Raw genomic sequence first — 13,772 nt, forward strand, 5'->3', positions numbered from 1 at the left:
AGGGTGGATTGGGAGGTTGCGATGCCACCCTCAGTCATGCTCAGGGTAGGGCCGATTGGGGGGTTGGGGCACCACCCCTGTCACACTCAAGGCAGGGTCGATAGGGAGGTTATGGTGCCACCCCCTGTCATGCACAGAGCAGGGCCAATCAGGGGGTTGGGGCATTTCCCCCTGTCACTCACAGAGCAGGACCCATCAGGGGGTTTGGGGCTCTGTACCCTGTCACGCACAGAGCAGGGCAGATCAGGGGGTTGAGGAGCTCCCCTCTGTCACACACAGAGCAGGGCTGATCAGGGGGTTGAGGAGTTCTCCCCTGTCACTCACAGAGTAGGGCCTATAGGGGAGTTGGGGCACCGTCCCCTGTCACACACAGAGCAGGGCCGATCAGGGGTTGATGCGCCGCCACTGTCACACTCTGGGCAGGGCCGATGGGGAGGTTATGGCTCTACCCTGTCACACACAGAGCAGGGCCGATCAGGGGGTTGGGGGGATCCCCCCTATCAGGCACAGAGCAGGGCTGATCAGGCGGTTGGGGAGCCTTCCCCTGTCATGAGCAGAGCAGGGAGGATAGGGAGGTTGTGGCCCCACTCCATGTCACATACAGAGCCGCAGGGCGATCAGGGGATTTGTTGCTTACCCCTGTCACGCTGATCCCAGTGCCAGGAGGACTCGTGGCTCCGCTGATCCCAGTGCTGGCAGGCCTTGCTGCTCCGCTGATTCCCCTTTTACTATATAGGATATTACCCTTTTACTATATAGGATAGAGGCCTGGTGCACGGGAGGGGGCCAGCTGGTTTGACCTGAAGGGTGTCCTGGATCAGGGTGGGGGTCCCCACTGGGGTGCCTGGCCAGCCTGGGTGAGGGGATGATGGCTATTTGCAGCTGGTCACACACCCTTCAGGGTGGGGGTCCCCACTGGGGTGCCTGGCCAGTCTGGGTGAGGGGCTGAGGGCTGTTTTCAGGCTGGCGGGTGACTGAAGCTCCCAACCTGTCCTTTTTTCTTTTCTTTTTTTATTCTGGGCCAGCTTTAGCTCTGAGGCTTGGCTCCAGCTCTGAGGCCTCTGCTGCTGAAAGCAGGTATCTGGTTTGTTTGGGTTCTATAATCAAAACACTGTTTCAACTCCAGCTCTGAAATCCCGGCTGGCTGAAAGCAGGTTTCTGGGGTTTTGTTTAGCTTCTATATTTGTAACAATGTTTCAAACTGCAAGCTCAGAGGCCGGCAGCGGCAGGTGGGAACGTTGGCTTCCTCTGTCACTAAAGCAAGCAAGTCTCATGTTCGCTTCAAGCTGCCTGGCCGCCGGCCGCCATCTTGGCTAGCAGTTAATTTGCATATCGCCCTGATTAGCCAATCGGAAGGGTAGCGGAGGTACGGCTAATTACCATGTTTCTCTTTTATTAGATAGAATAATCTTAAACGTAAATGGGTTATATACTCAAATGAAAAGACAGAGGATAGCTAAATGGATAAGGAAACATGAGCTATGTATATGCTCTCTACAAGAGACCCACCTCAGAACAGAAGACTCAAACAGGTTGATAGTGAAGGGATAGAAAAAAAATTTCCAAGTAAATGGAAATGAAAAAAGCTATGGTAGCAATACTTATACCTGACAAATAGACTTCCAAAGACCACAGCAGAGGCAAAGAAGGTCACTAAGTAATACTAGAGGAATCTTTCCAAAAAGAGGATATAACCCTGGTAAACATATATGCACCCAATATAGGAGTACCTAGATCCTATATGATAAAGAGGTAATATGCCCTCACATGTCTCTTACCACCTGAGACACTAGCAGTGCCTCTCTTCCAAAACATGTCTGGGTCCCCTTCTTAAAAAGTTAGACACAATATCAGCCAAGCTGCATTCTCTACAGCCCTAGGTTTGGCAACCTTTTTCCTGAAATTGCTGCCTCCATGTTACTTTACAGATTTGTACTTACTTAGTTTTTTTTATCCCATTATTGCTCTTTTTTCAAACACCGGTGAGGTTTCTATTTATTGATGGAACCCAAACAATGGCCAGCCAATTGCCACACATGTGAGTGAAACCACTGACCACAAGTTGACCAAAGATGCATAAGTTAGCCCAACCCAGTCTACACTGCTACCTCCTAAATATGAGCTATGTTAATAGTTAAGGCTTATGCTAAATATGTTTGGGGTAGTTATACAGTAAAAAAGATCACTAGCAAATATGAAAAAATTAAAATAAGATTGACATATGATTTAATAACTGTCATATGAGCATAAATGAAAAACCTTTACACCCCCACAAACCCCCCCACTGATCTGTATGGTTCATGGTTATTCAGAGAAAATATTTCTCTCCCCAAATTGCTGTTGAAAACGTTAATTTTAATAGCCTTTTAGGAATGCAGTCTAAAAGTGTCTTTTAAAGTAAAAAAATCCATGTATGCTTTAACAATCTCACTCCTGGAACTCTATCGCAAAGAGATAAAAGTACCAATACATAAGAAAATGTTTAGGAACACATTTAGTAGTGGTAAAAAGCAAAACAATCAATCAATCAAACAAACAAAAAACAAAATAAAACACAAAAGAACAAAATACTAAAAAAACCTTAGTGCCCTTTAATAGAAAAATATCTGAACAATTAATTCTATTCTATGAAATATCATCCTGCCAGTAAAAGGAGAGAGAGAGAGAGAGAGAGAGAGAGAGGGAGGGAGAGAGAAAGAGAGAGAGAGAACCATTTCATTTTCAGGCTTGCAAGGATTTACCTAAGATATTTTAATAAAAATTAAGATGCAAAATGAGAAAAATGAAAACCATACTATAAAACTATTTTAATTACATACTTATTTTATGTCTATAAGTATAATTTTTTACCTTGCTTGTCAAAGGGTGATAAATTGATCACTTTTGTTGGGAATTTAGTTGATGTGATGGGCCTGGTGGAGAAACCTTTTTGATGATATGAGGACATATTTTTGTTTTTAAATAAATTCATACCTAAAATAAAATTTAAAAAGAAAATTACGTGAAGACTTTGGATATTCACACTACTCCCTCTAATCCATGTCTTTAGTTATGAATATACTAGAGGCCCAGTGCATAAAATTTGTGCACTGGGGAGGAAGGGTTCCCTCAGCCCAGCCTGCCCCTCAGTCCAGGAGCCCTCAGTGGATGTCCTACTGATGGCCACAGTCTGGCAGCAGAGGCTTGGATCAGGCGTCCCGTGTGTGTGTGTGTGTGTGTGTGTGTGTGTGTGTGTGTCTGCTGGGGGCCTGCCCCCAGCCACAGCGTGGAGGCTTGGAGCAGGCGCCCCTCTCTGTTGATCACTCAGGCTCCTGGCCTCCACTGCATGTTGTACTCTCTCTTGAACTGTGGCCAGGGTGGGGCCACCCTTGCCTGCTGTGGGATCGCTGCAGTGACCCAGGGGCAGGCGCACATGGGGGGCTGGCTACAGGCCGCCCTTGTCTGCTGTGGGATCATTGTGGCTTCTCTGATCACCGGCTGGGGGGCGTACAAAGGCGGCCTGGTTCTTCGATCCTGGGCCAGGAGGCAGGGCAAAGGCAGCCCCCAGGAGGCTGCCTTTGCCCTGCCTTTTGGCTCTTGCCTGCCGCCTGGGTTTCCAATCACCTCCTTCCCCTTTTGCCTCCCATCATTGTGCCTATGTATGCAAATTAACCTCTATCTTTGTTGGCGGTTAACCACCATCTTTCTTGGCAGTTAATTTGCATATCACCCTGATTAGCCAATGGGAAGTGTAGTGGAGGTATGGTTAATTACCCTTTTTGTCTTTTATTAGATAGGATAATGTTTTCTTCCCACATTTTTATTACTCCAGTTTCTATAAATTATTTAATTATTTTTTCTTCCTGTCTTTATTCTGTGTTCCTAGATAGCATCTTATTTTAACCTTTTTCGAGGTATACATAGTATAGAAAAATGTATACATATTTAATGTATGTGTTTTGATGTTTGAACATATTCATACACCTGTGATACCATCACACTCTCAAAGTAAACATATCCATCGCCTCCAAAGACATCTTATGCCTCCCTGTTTTTGTGTGTGTAATAGGAACACTTAACACACGTACTTCCCTCTTAACAATTCTAAGTGCACAGCACTGTATTGTTAACTGTAGACACAATGCTATACATGGATTTCTAGAGCTTATTTATCCAATGTAACTAACTTTATGCCTATTGAACAACTAATTTCTCCCTAACCCGTCCCTAGAGTTTGAGTGTTTTACATCTCATGTAAGTGGAATTATGCAGTATTTGTACTTCTGTGACTGCTTTATTTTACTTAGCATTAATGTCTTCCAGATTCATCCATGTTGTTGCACATGGAAAAGTTTTCTTTTTTAAAAAAATATATACATACCAAATTTTATTTTTTATTTTATTTATATATATGCATTTATTTTTTCATTTTTCTTTCTCTTTTTTATTTTATTTTTTTGTTTAATATTCTTTTAAAAAATATTTATTGTTGAAAGTATTACACTCTTATGTGGAATTTAATGAACTAAATAAACTGATGATCAAAAATAAACCCAAAGACATAGAAGCATGAACCTCAGAGGGAAAGCAGGGGAGGGTGGGTGGGAAGAGATCAAGGGATGAACTTGTATCCAGTGGACACAGGCAATAGAGTGGTGAGGGCCTGATGGAGAGGGGATGGGAGTGAGCTGGAAGAGGTTAATGGAGAAAAAAGGAGGACCTATGCAAAATTATTTATTTCCCCTCCCACCTTTATTGAGATATAATTGACATGTAATATTGTATAAGTTTAAGGAGTACAACATAATATGATACATGTATATATTATGAAAGGCTTACCACAATATGGGTAGTTAAAACCTCCATCACCATATGTAATTATCTTTTTAAAATTTGTGGTAACAACATTGACTACTTTCCTAGCAACTCTCAAGTATATAATACAGTATTGTTAACTATAGTCATCACATGTACATTAAATCCCAGAACTGATTCATCATTTTTTTAAAATCCTTACTTGAGGATATGTTTATTGAATTTTTTTAGAGAGAGAGAAATATTGATGTGAGAGAGAGAAACATCAATGGGTTGCCTCTAGTATGTGCCACAACTGGGGATCAAACCCACAACCTAAGTATATGCCCTAAACTGGAATTGAGCCTACAACCTTTTGGTGTATGGGGCAATGCTCCAACTAACTGAGGCACCTGGCCAGGGCAGAACTGATTCATCTTTTAACTGTAAGTTTGTACTCTTTGACCAACATCTCTCCATTTTCGCCACCCCACCACCCTTGGTAATCACCGTTCTACTCTGTTTCAAAGAGATCAGTTTTTTTAGATTCCACATATGAGTGAGATCATACAAATATTTTCTCTGTCTCATTTCACTTATATAATGACCTCTGTCTATTTATAATAATTAAATTTTTGGTTTGTTTTTTGCTATTGAGTTGTATTAGCTCCTTACATAATTTGGATATTTACTACAATGACCTCAAGCTTTGGCAGGATTTCCCTTTTTTATAGCTCAACAATACTTCATTATGTATATTATATAAAAATTTCCTTATCTCGTTAACCGTCTATAGACACTTAGATTGTTTCCATGTCTTGGCTATTGTGACTAATGCTGCAAGGGAGTGCAAATAGCTCTTCAGGTATTGATTTCATTACTTTTAGATATATATCCAGAAGTGAGATTGCTAAGTCATATGGTAGTTCTATTTTTAATTTTTGGAGGAACATCTATACTGTTTTCCATAGTGACTGTATCAAATACAATTCTACCAACAGTGTACAAGGGTTCCATTTTTCTGACATCCTTGCCAATATTTATTTCTTATCTTTTTAAAAATATGTTTTTATTGATTTCAGAGAAAGGAAGGGAAAGGGAAAGAGAGATAGAAACATCAATGATGAGAGAGAATCATTGATCAGCTGTCTCCTGAATGCCCCCGAGTGGGGATTGAGCCCCGGGTATGTGCCCTGATTGAAAATTAATCTGTGACCTCTTAGTTCATAGGTCGACATCTGCTGAGCCACACCCACCAGGCTATTTCTTGTCTTTTTTATATTAGCCATCCCAACAGGTACGAGATAATATCTCATTGTGATTTTAGTTTGCATTTCTAAAACTGGTAATGTTAAATACCTTTTTGTCTACCTATTCACTATTTGTAAGTTTTCTTTGAAAAATGTCTATTCAGGCCCTCTGTCCATTTATAATAATCAAATTTTTTGTTTGTTTTTTTTTGCTATTGAGTTGTATTATCCCCTTACATAATTTGGATATTAACCCTTATAAGATAGACTAGAGGCCCAGTGCACAAAAAATTGTGAACTCGGGGGAAGGGGCCCCTCAGCCCGGCCTGTGTCCTCTCGCAGGCTGGGACCCCTCTGGGGATGACCACCTGCTGGCTTAGGCCTTCTCCCTGGGGGATTGGGCCTAAGCTGGCAGTCAGACATCCCTCTGGCAGCCCAGGAGCCCTCAGGGAATGTCCACTTGCCAGCAGGGAGCAGGCCTAAGCTGTAGTCGGACATCCTTAGCACTACTGAGGAGGCGGGAGAGGCTCCCACCACCACTGCTGTACTGGCAGCCATCAGCCTGGCTTGTGGTTGAGCAGAGCTCCCCCTGTGGGAGTGCACTGACCACCGGGGGCAGCTCCTGCATTGAGCATCTGACCCCTGGTGGTCAGTATGGGTCATAGTGACCAGTCATTCCCAGTCATTCTGCTGTTAGGGTCAATTTGCATATTACCCTTTTATTATATAGGAGTGCCTGGCCAGCCTGGGTGAGTGGCTGATGGCTGTTTGCAGGCTGGCCACAGCCCCTTCAGGTGGAGGTCTCCCCTGGGGTGCCTGGCCAGCCTGGGTGAGGGGCTGAGGGCTGTTTTTAGGCTGGCTAAGCCCCCAGTGGGGATCCTCACCCCATGAGGGTGTGGCCAGCCTGGGTGAGGGGCTTATGGCTGTTTTCAGGCTGGCCACAACCCCCAGCCACCCAAGCTCCCAGTGGAGGCTGGCTGGAAACAGGTATCTGGGATTTATTTGTCTTCTATAATTGAAACTTCATTGCCATGAGCAGAAGCCACCCCCAGCTCAGGGCAGGCAGGAAGCTTGGCTTCCTCCATCGTCTGGGCAACCAAGCCTCATGCTTGCTCCAGCTCCGTGGCTGCTGGCCGCAATCTTGGTTGGGTTAATTTGCATCTAGTCACTCTGATTGGCTGGTGGGCGTGGCTTAGGGCATAGCGAAGGTATGGTCAATTAGCATCTTTGTCTTTTATTAGTGTATTTAGTTTGCAAATATTTTTTCCATTTTGTAGGTTACCTTTTTTATTTTGCTGATGGCTTCTCTTGCCAGAAGTTTTTAAATTTGATGTTGTCCCACCTGTTGATTTTTGCTTTTTTTGCATGTGCTTTTGGTGGAAGGTCCATAATACTGTCACCAAGACTAATGTCAAGGAGATTTTCTTTTCTTCTGTGTTTTCTTGGAGAAATATTAAGGTTTCTGGTCTCACATTTAAGCCTTTAATCCATTTCAAGTTAATTTTTGTTAATGATATAAAATATGAGTCAATTGTATTCTTGCATGTGGATATCAAATTTTCCAAACCATTTATTGAAGAGAATATCATTGAGTATTCTTGGCTCCCTTGTGAAATACTAGTTGTCAACATGAGGGTATATTCAGGCAATTGATTTTGTTCCATTGGTGCCTGGTCTGTTTATATGTCAGTACCATCCTGTTTTGATTATTGTAGCTTTGTAATAGTTTGAAATCAGGAAATGTGATGCCTCTACCTTTGTTTTTGTCTCACAGGATTGCTTTGGCTATTCAGAGTCTTTTTTGGTTCCCCAAATTTTTCTTTTCTTTTTTTTTTTGGAAAACGCCATTAGAATATTGTTAAGGATTTCATTATATCTATAGATGGATGGGGAGGGGTATTGATATTTTAAAAGCATTAACTATTCTAACCCATAAACCCAGGATATAATTCCATTTATATGTGCTTCTTCAAATTTTTCCATCAAAGTGTTATAGATTTTACTGTTTAGATCATTCTCAACCTTGTTTAAATTTATTCCTAAGAGGTCTTTGTGTGTGTGTATATGTTCAACCTTTATTATAAAGTGCATTGGACCCATCTGACCAGGTAAACTCTTTTATCAGCAAGGATGGGTATGAAAGGGCCCCTCACAAAGCATGCAGCCACCAGCCCATAGTGCTTTCAAGGACATGCCATCAGAATCAAGCCTCACCCTTGGGCACCCTCAACTTAGGGGTCAAATAGTGTCCAGCCCTGTCTCCCATCCCTCTTCCCCAGGGCAATCCCAACTTGGATTTGAGCTAACCCAATGAGGCTAGGGGTCCCTTGAGGACTGGCTCTCTCATGTTGAGGGTGTGTCCCTTCTTCTAACATCAGGTCCTGATATTTCATTCACAGCCCAACTGACATCTGAGATGCTACTTTTTAAGCATCTACCCCAGTTTTCTATTATTTTTTATGCTATTGTACATGGAATTGCTTTATTTCTATTTCATATAGTTCATTCTTAGTGTATAGAAATGCAACAGATTTCTATATATTGATTTTTATATCCTTCAACTTTATTTGCTTATTAGTTCTAATAGATTTATGGTGGAGTTTTTAGAATTTTCTCTATATTATTTGCAAAGAGAGACTATAGTACTTTGTCCTTTTTATTTATATTTCTTGCTAGATTGCTAGGAATTTCAGTACTAAGTTGAATAGTAGTGATGAGAGTAGGTACCTTATTTCTAATCTTAGAGAAAAACCATTTAAACTTTCATCATTGACTGTGATTTAGCTGTGGTATTGTTGGGTATATGCCTTCTATGCCAAATTTGGTGAGAGTTTTTATCATGGAAAAATGTTGAACTCTGTCAAAGGCCTTTTCTGCATCCATTGTGATGAATATATGATTTTTACCCTTCATTTTGTTAATGTTGTATAACACATATATTGATTTAGATGGGTAGAAACATTCTTGTATGGCATAGGTAACTTCAAATAGATCATGGAGTATGATCCTTTTAAAGTGCTGTTAAATTTGGTTTGCTAGTATTTTGTTGAGAATTTTTGCATCAATTTTTTTTATCAGAGATATCATTATCAGATTTGTAGTTTTATTTTCTTGTGGTGTCCTTATCTGGCTTTGGTATCAGAATAATGATAGTCTTGCAAAATGAGCTTGAGAGAATTTCCTCCTTTTTGTTTTGGAAGACTTTGAGAAGGATTGGTATTAATTAGTCTTTAAATGTTTGGTAGAATTCATAGTGAAACCATCTAGGTGGACTTTAATGTTTGTTTTTTTTCATTACTGATTAAATCTTCTTATTGTTATTTGTGTGTTCAGATTTCCTATTTCTTTATGATTCAGTATTGATAGGTGGTATGTTTCTAAGAATTTATCCACCTCTTCTAGGTTATCTAATTGGTTGGCATATAATTATTTACAGTATCTCTTATAGTGTTTGTATCTCTGTAGTGTTAGATGTAATGTCTCCTTTTTAATTTCTGACTTTATTTGAGTCTTTTCTCTCTTTCCTATTTAGCCTAAAGTTTTGTCAGTATTGTTTACCTTAAAAAAAAAAAGCAACAACAAAAACACCGTTAGCATCTTTGATCCTTTTATTGTCTTTCTGGTCTTGATTTCATTTATTTTCACACTGATTTTGTTATTTCCTTACGAATGCCAACTTTGGGCTTAATTGTACTTCTTTTTCTAGTTTATAAGTTTTTCTCATATAACTGCTTTTGTATCATCCCCTAAGTTTTGATGTAATGAGTTTCCATTTTCATTTGTTCTAATATTTTTTTAAATTTTACATTTTATTTCTTCTTTGACCCATTGATTGTTCAGGAATGTGTTGTTTAATTTTCACATATTTGTGAATTTTTCATTTTTCACCTGGTTATTGGTTTTTCCTTTTATACTATTGTGGACAGAAAAGATACTTAAATATGCTAAGACTTGCTTTGTGAGTATCATATGATCTATCCTGGACAATGTTGTGTGTGAACTTGCAAAGAATGTGTATGGAATGCCCTCTATATGACTGTTAGATCAATTTGGCCTACTTATAGTTCAAATTCAATTTTTTCTTATTGATCTTCTGTCTGGATGATCTACTTATTGTTGGAGGTGGAGTGTTGACGTATCCTACTATTATTGTAATTCTCCCTTTATATCTATTAGTATTTAACATATTAGGTATCTGATGTTGAATGAATATATACTTGTGTTCTTTTTATCATTATATAATGATCTTCTTTGTCTCTTATTACTACTTCCAAGTTTGTCTATTTTGTATGACATAAGTGTAATTAATCCTGCTCTAATTTGATTTGCATTGATATGGAATATCTTTTTCCATTACTTCACTTTGACCCTATGTGAGTCCTTAAAGTTGAAGTGAGTCTCCTGTTTAGCAATATAGTTTGGCCTCTCTTCTCTCTTCTCTCTTCTCTCTTCTCTCTTCTCTCTTCTCTCTTCTCTCTTCTCTCTTCTCTCTTCTCTCTTCTCTCTTCTCTCTTCTCTCTTCTCTCTCCTCTCTTCTCGCTTCTCTCTTCTCTCTTCTCTCTCTCTTCTCTCTTCTCTCTCTTAAACTGGTTATGCTCTAATTTTTAATAAATGGTCAAAGGAGGTAGGGTGTGGTGGGAGAGGACACCCTCCAACCAAGAGTTGGGAGGAAGCACACTCAGTTGCCAAGTTTGATGGCAGGGTTGCCTAGCAATGGGCAGCAGGTGGTGCACCTGGGACACCTGGGCAGGTTTGGCTGGGGAGTAAGGAGTGGGGAGGGAGCTGCAAGGTGCACCTCGGGGGCCTCAGGAAACCGCTGGGAAACTGGAGCTTCTCTGATGAATTGTGGGGGGTGATGGTAGAAGATGAGGTCGTGGCTTTGACCCAGGGAGCCATGGGGTCCCACCAGCGGAAATTTGGCATACACCTACCCATGCGTCCAGACACTCGGTTCCTGCCGAATTGCCCCTGGAGTTTCTTAGGCAATTTCTTATCCCTTGTGGATCGGGCGTCTGGAATTCCACTTGTCCCTGGGTTCATGGATTTTGATCACTGGGAGAGAGAAACTGAGCTTTTCTTAGGGACCTGCGCAAAGTGGTGCTTAATTGATTTGCCCTGAATTGTTGTGATTCTATGTTTGTTTTGTTTTCTTCTTCCTGGAAGCCTCTCCTGTGCTCTACACCCATAGGTACATCTTCCCCTTTGTCTTTCTTCTCCAATTCCACTGCCCAGACTAAAAAAGTGGGAGGGCTAGAGGGAAAGGACACTACCAGGGCTGCATCTTCCCTTCTGCACCTTCCCTTCCAGGTGAGAACTGGCTTTTTCTCCAAACACCCTGAGAGGAGTTGGGGTGGTGGGCGGGGATAGTGTCTATGTGCTGTGGGGGCTCAGAGGCCAGGCCAATGGTGCAGCTACAAGGATCGAGGCACAGAAAACTAGCAGACCTGTGGCCTCTGTAACCCTTCACACTCATCCTAGCTGGAAGGAAGGACACAGAGGCGGCCGGTTCTTCCTAGCCATATACCTTGCGTGAGAAGGATATCATGTTGGTAGTCCTTAACCTGAATTTAATGTAACTGAGGACTAAAATCCGTGATCCAGTAATTAAATTTCAGGACCTGGGAGTTGCATCCCTTCCTGGTTTCTATTCCTCTTTTAGCCTGTAGGTGTCAGGAAATAGGGTATTTCATCCCCCTATACCTGTCCTTATAAGTCAGCGGTTCTCAACCTGTGGGTCACGACCCCTTTGGGAGTCGAACGACCCTTTCACAGGGATCGCATAAGACCATCAGAAAACACATATATAATTACATATTGTTTTTGTGATTAATCATTATGCTTTAATTATGTTCAATTTGTAACAATGAAAATACATCCTGCATATCAGATATTTACATTACGATTCATAACAGTGGCAAAATTACAGTTATGAAGTAGCAAGGAAAATAATTTTATGGTTGGGGGTCACCACAACATGAGGAACTGTATTAAAGGGTTGCGGCATTAGGAAGTTTGAGAACCACTGTAAGTGGAGATTTGTGGTGGGTGAACTGCAACACTTGTCAAAGACAGGCTCCTTGTGTGAAGAGAAGGAAATGTGCATTGTCAATATCCCTCTAAGTATTTATGCCACCCAGTCTCACTTCCTGGCTTAGTTGTTGTGTTCTTTCCTTTTTTCTTTTCCCTCCTCCTCCTCCTCTTCCTCCTCCTCCTCCTCCTTCTCCTCCTCTTCCTCTCTTCCTCCTACTCCACTTCACCTACTCTATCCCCTCCTCCTCATTCTTTCTTTTTCTTTTTTTTTTTTCCATCACTGCAGTTTAGTTTAGCTGCTAACAATCTGGGCTGTCAAGTCTGTCCATGCTGCTCTCATATCACTAGCTTAAAAACCTTGCCTTCCTATCATGAATGACAGCTGTTTAAAAATGTTTTTCCACCGTACGCTTGTCAGCCTTGGGTACTTTGATTTTGGTCAGCCTCTCATCCTTGATGTAAGTCCTCATCAAATTCAATACCACCTGACATAAAATTCCATCTCAGAGAGACTTCCATTGATTTCTGGGGGCCAGGCACCCAAAATAGGTCTGGATCAAGGATGGCATTCTGAGGCAGAGATGAATGAGTACCTTGTTTGTTTCTGAAGACGTTTCTGACAAGTTGTGAGGCAATCACATTTCTCACATCTAGTTAGTCATCAGGTTCTTGCAGTTGACTTCCAAAGTAATTCTTACATACTTTCCCTTTTTTTGCATGTCTCTTTAAAAATATATATCCATTTAGCCACTCTATGCCTATTTTTAAATTAAATGTATTGGAGTGACATTGGTTAATAAGATTATAGAGGTTTCAAGTGTAAAATTATATGGTATATCATCTGTATGTTTCATTGGGTGTCCACCACCCAAAGTCAAATCTTCTTCCCTCACCATATATTTGACCCCCCCTTATTCTTTATTATCCCTACCCTCTTCTTCCTGGTAACCACCATACTGATGTCTGAGACTGAATTTTTGTTTGTTTTTCTTATTTGTTCATTTGTTGCTTTCAGTGTTATTTCTCACATATGAGTGAAATCCTATGGTTCTTAACTTCTGTTGGGAGCCATCGGAGAAACCGGCCTAGACAAAGCCATCTTAAGAACAATAAGTTTCTGGTAGTAACCACGTCAAGGCCATTAAGTTCTGGAAACTCCTAGTTACCAGAAACCACGTATGTCCTGAGGTTTGGTTAGCAGCTAAAGATAATTATCTCATACCCTGAAGCAACTACCACCACAACCGGAGCCTGCTACAACCCTGCTGATAAGCTAATAGGCTTCTCCACCCACCCACCCCTGTCCCTAAAACAATATATATTCTGCTGCTGTAAGAATAAAATTTGAGGCTTGATCAGAATCCTGTCTTGCCTCCATTTCTTCGCGTCTCCTATCCTCTCATTCCCTTACAGGAATCGTCACGGTACCCATGTTGCATGCCCCGCGGGTCGGGGCAAACTTCTATCTGGCTCATTTCACTTAGCATAATATTCTCAAGGTCTATTCAATACTGTAACAAATGTCAGTATTTCATCTTTTCTTATGGCTGATTAGTATTCCATTGTACATATGCATCACACCATCTTTATCCAGTCATCTTTTGAAGGATACTTCACTTTGGTTATTTCCATTTCCATGTTTTGGCCACTGTGAATAATGCTGCAATGAACATAGGGATACATGTATCTTTATGAATAAATTATTTTAAAATTTGGGGG

The 13,772-nt window shown here is 41.1% G+C and overlaps 1 protein-coding gene across 1 annotated transcript in view; it reads right to left on the reverse strand.

Moving 5' to 3' along the window:
* The window catches only part of LOC118669953 (coiled-coil domain-containing protein 7-like), a 208,737-nt gene that overhangs the window by 67,706 nt on the left and 127,259 nt on the right, over positions 1–13,772 (reverse strand). Inside the window, exon 10 of the mRNA XM_036336624.1 lies at positions 2,851–2,973. Coding sequence (XP_036192517.1) covers positions 2,851–2,973 — 123 coding nt within the window. The remainder of the gene's footprint in view (positions 1–2,850; positions 2,974–13,772) is intronic.

The sequence above is a fragment of the Myotis myotis genome, unplaced genomic scaffold (genome assembly GCF_014108235.1).
Source record: "Myotis myotis isolate mMyoMyo1 unplaced genomic scaffold, mMyoMyo1.p scaffold_m19_p_1, whole genome shotgun sequence".
In the NCBI taxonomy this organism is placed as follows: Eukaryota; Metazoa; Chordata; class Mammalia; order Chiroptera; family Vespertilionidae; genus Myotis; species Myotis myotis.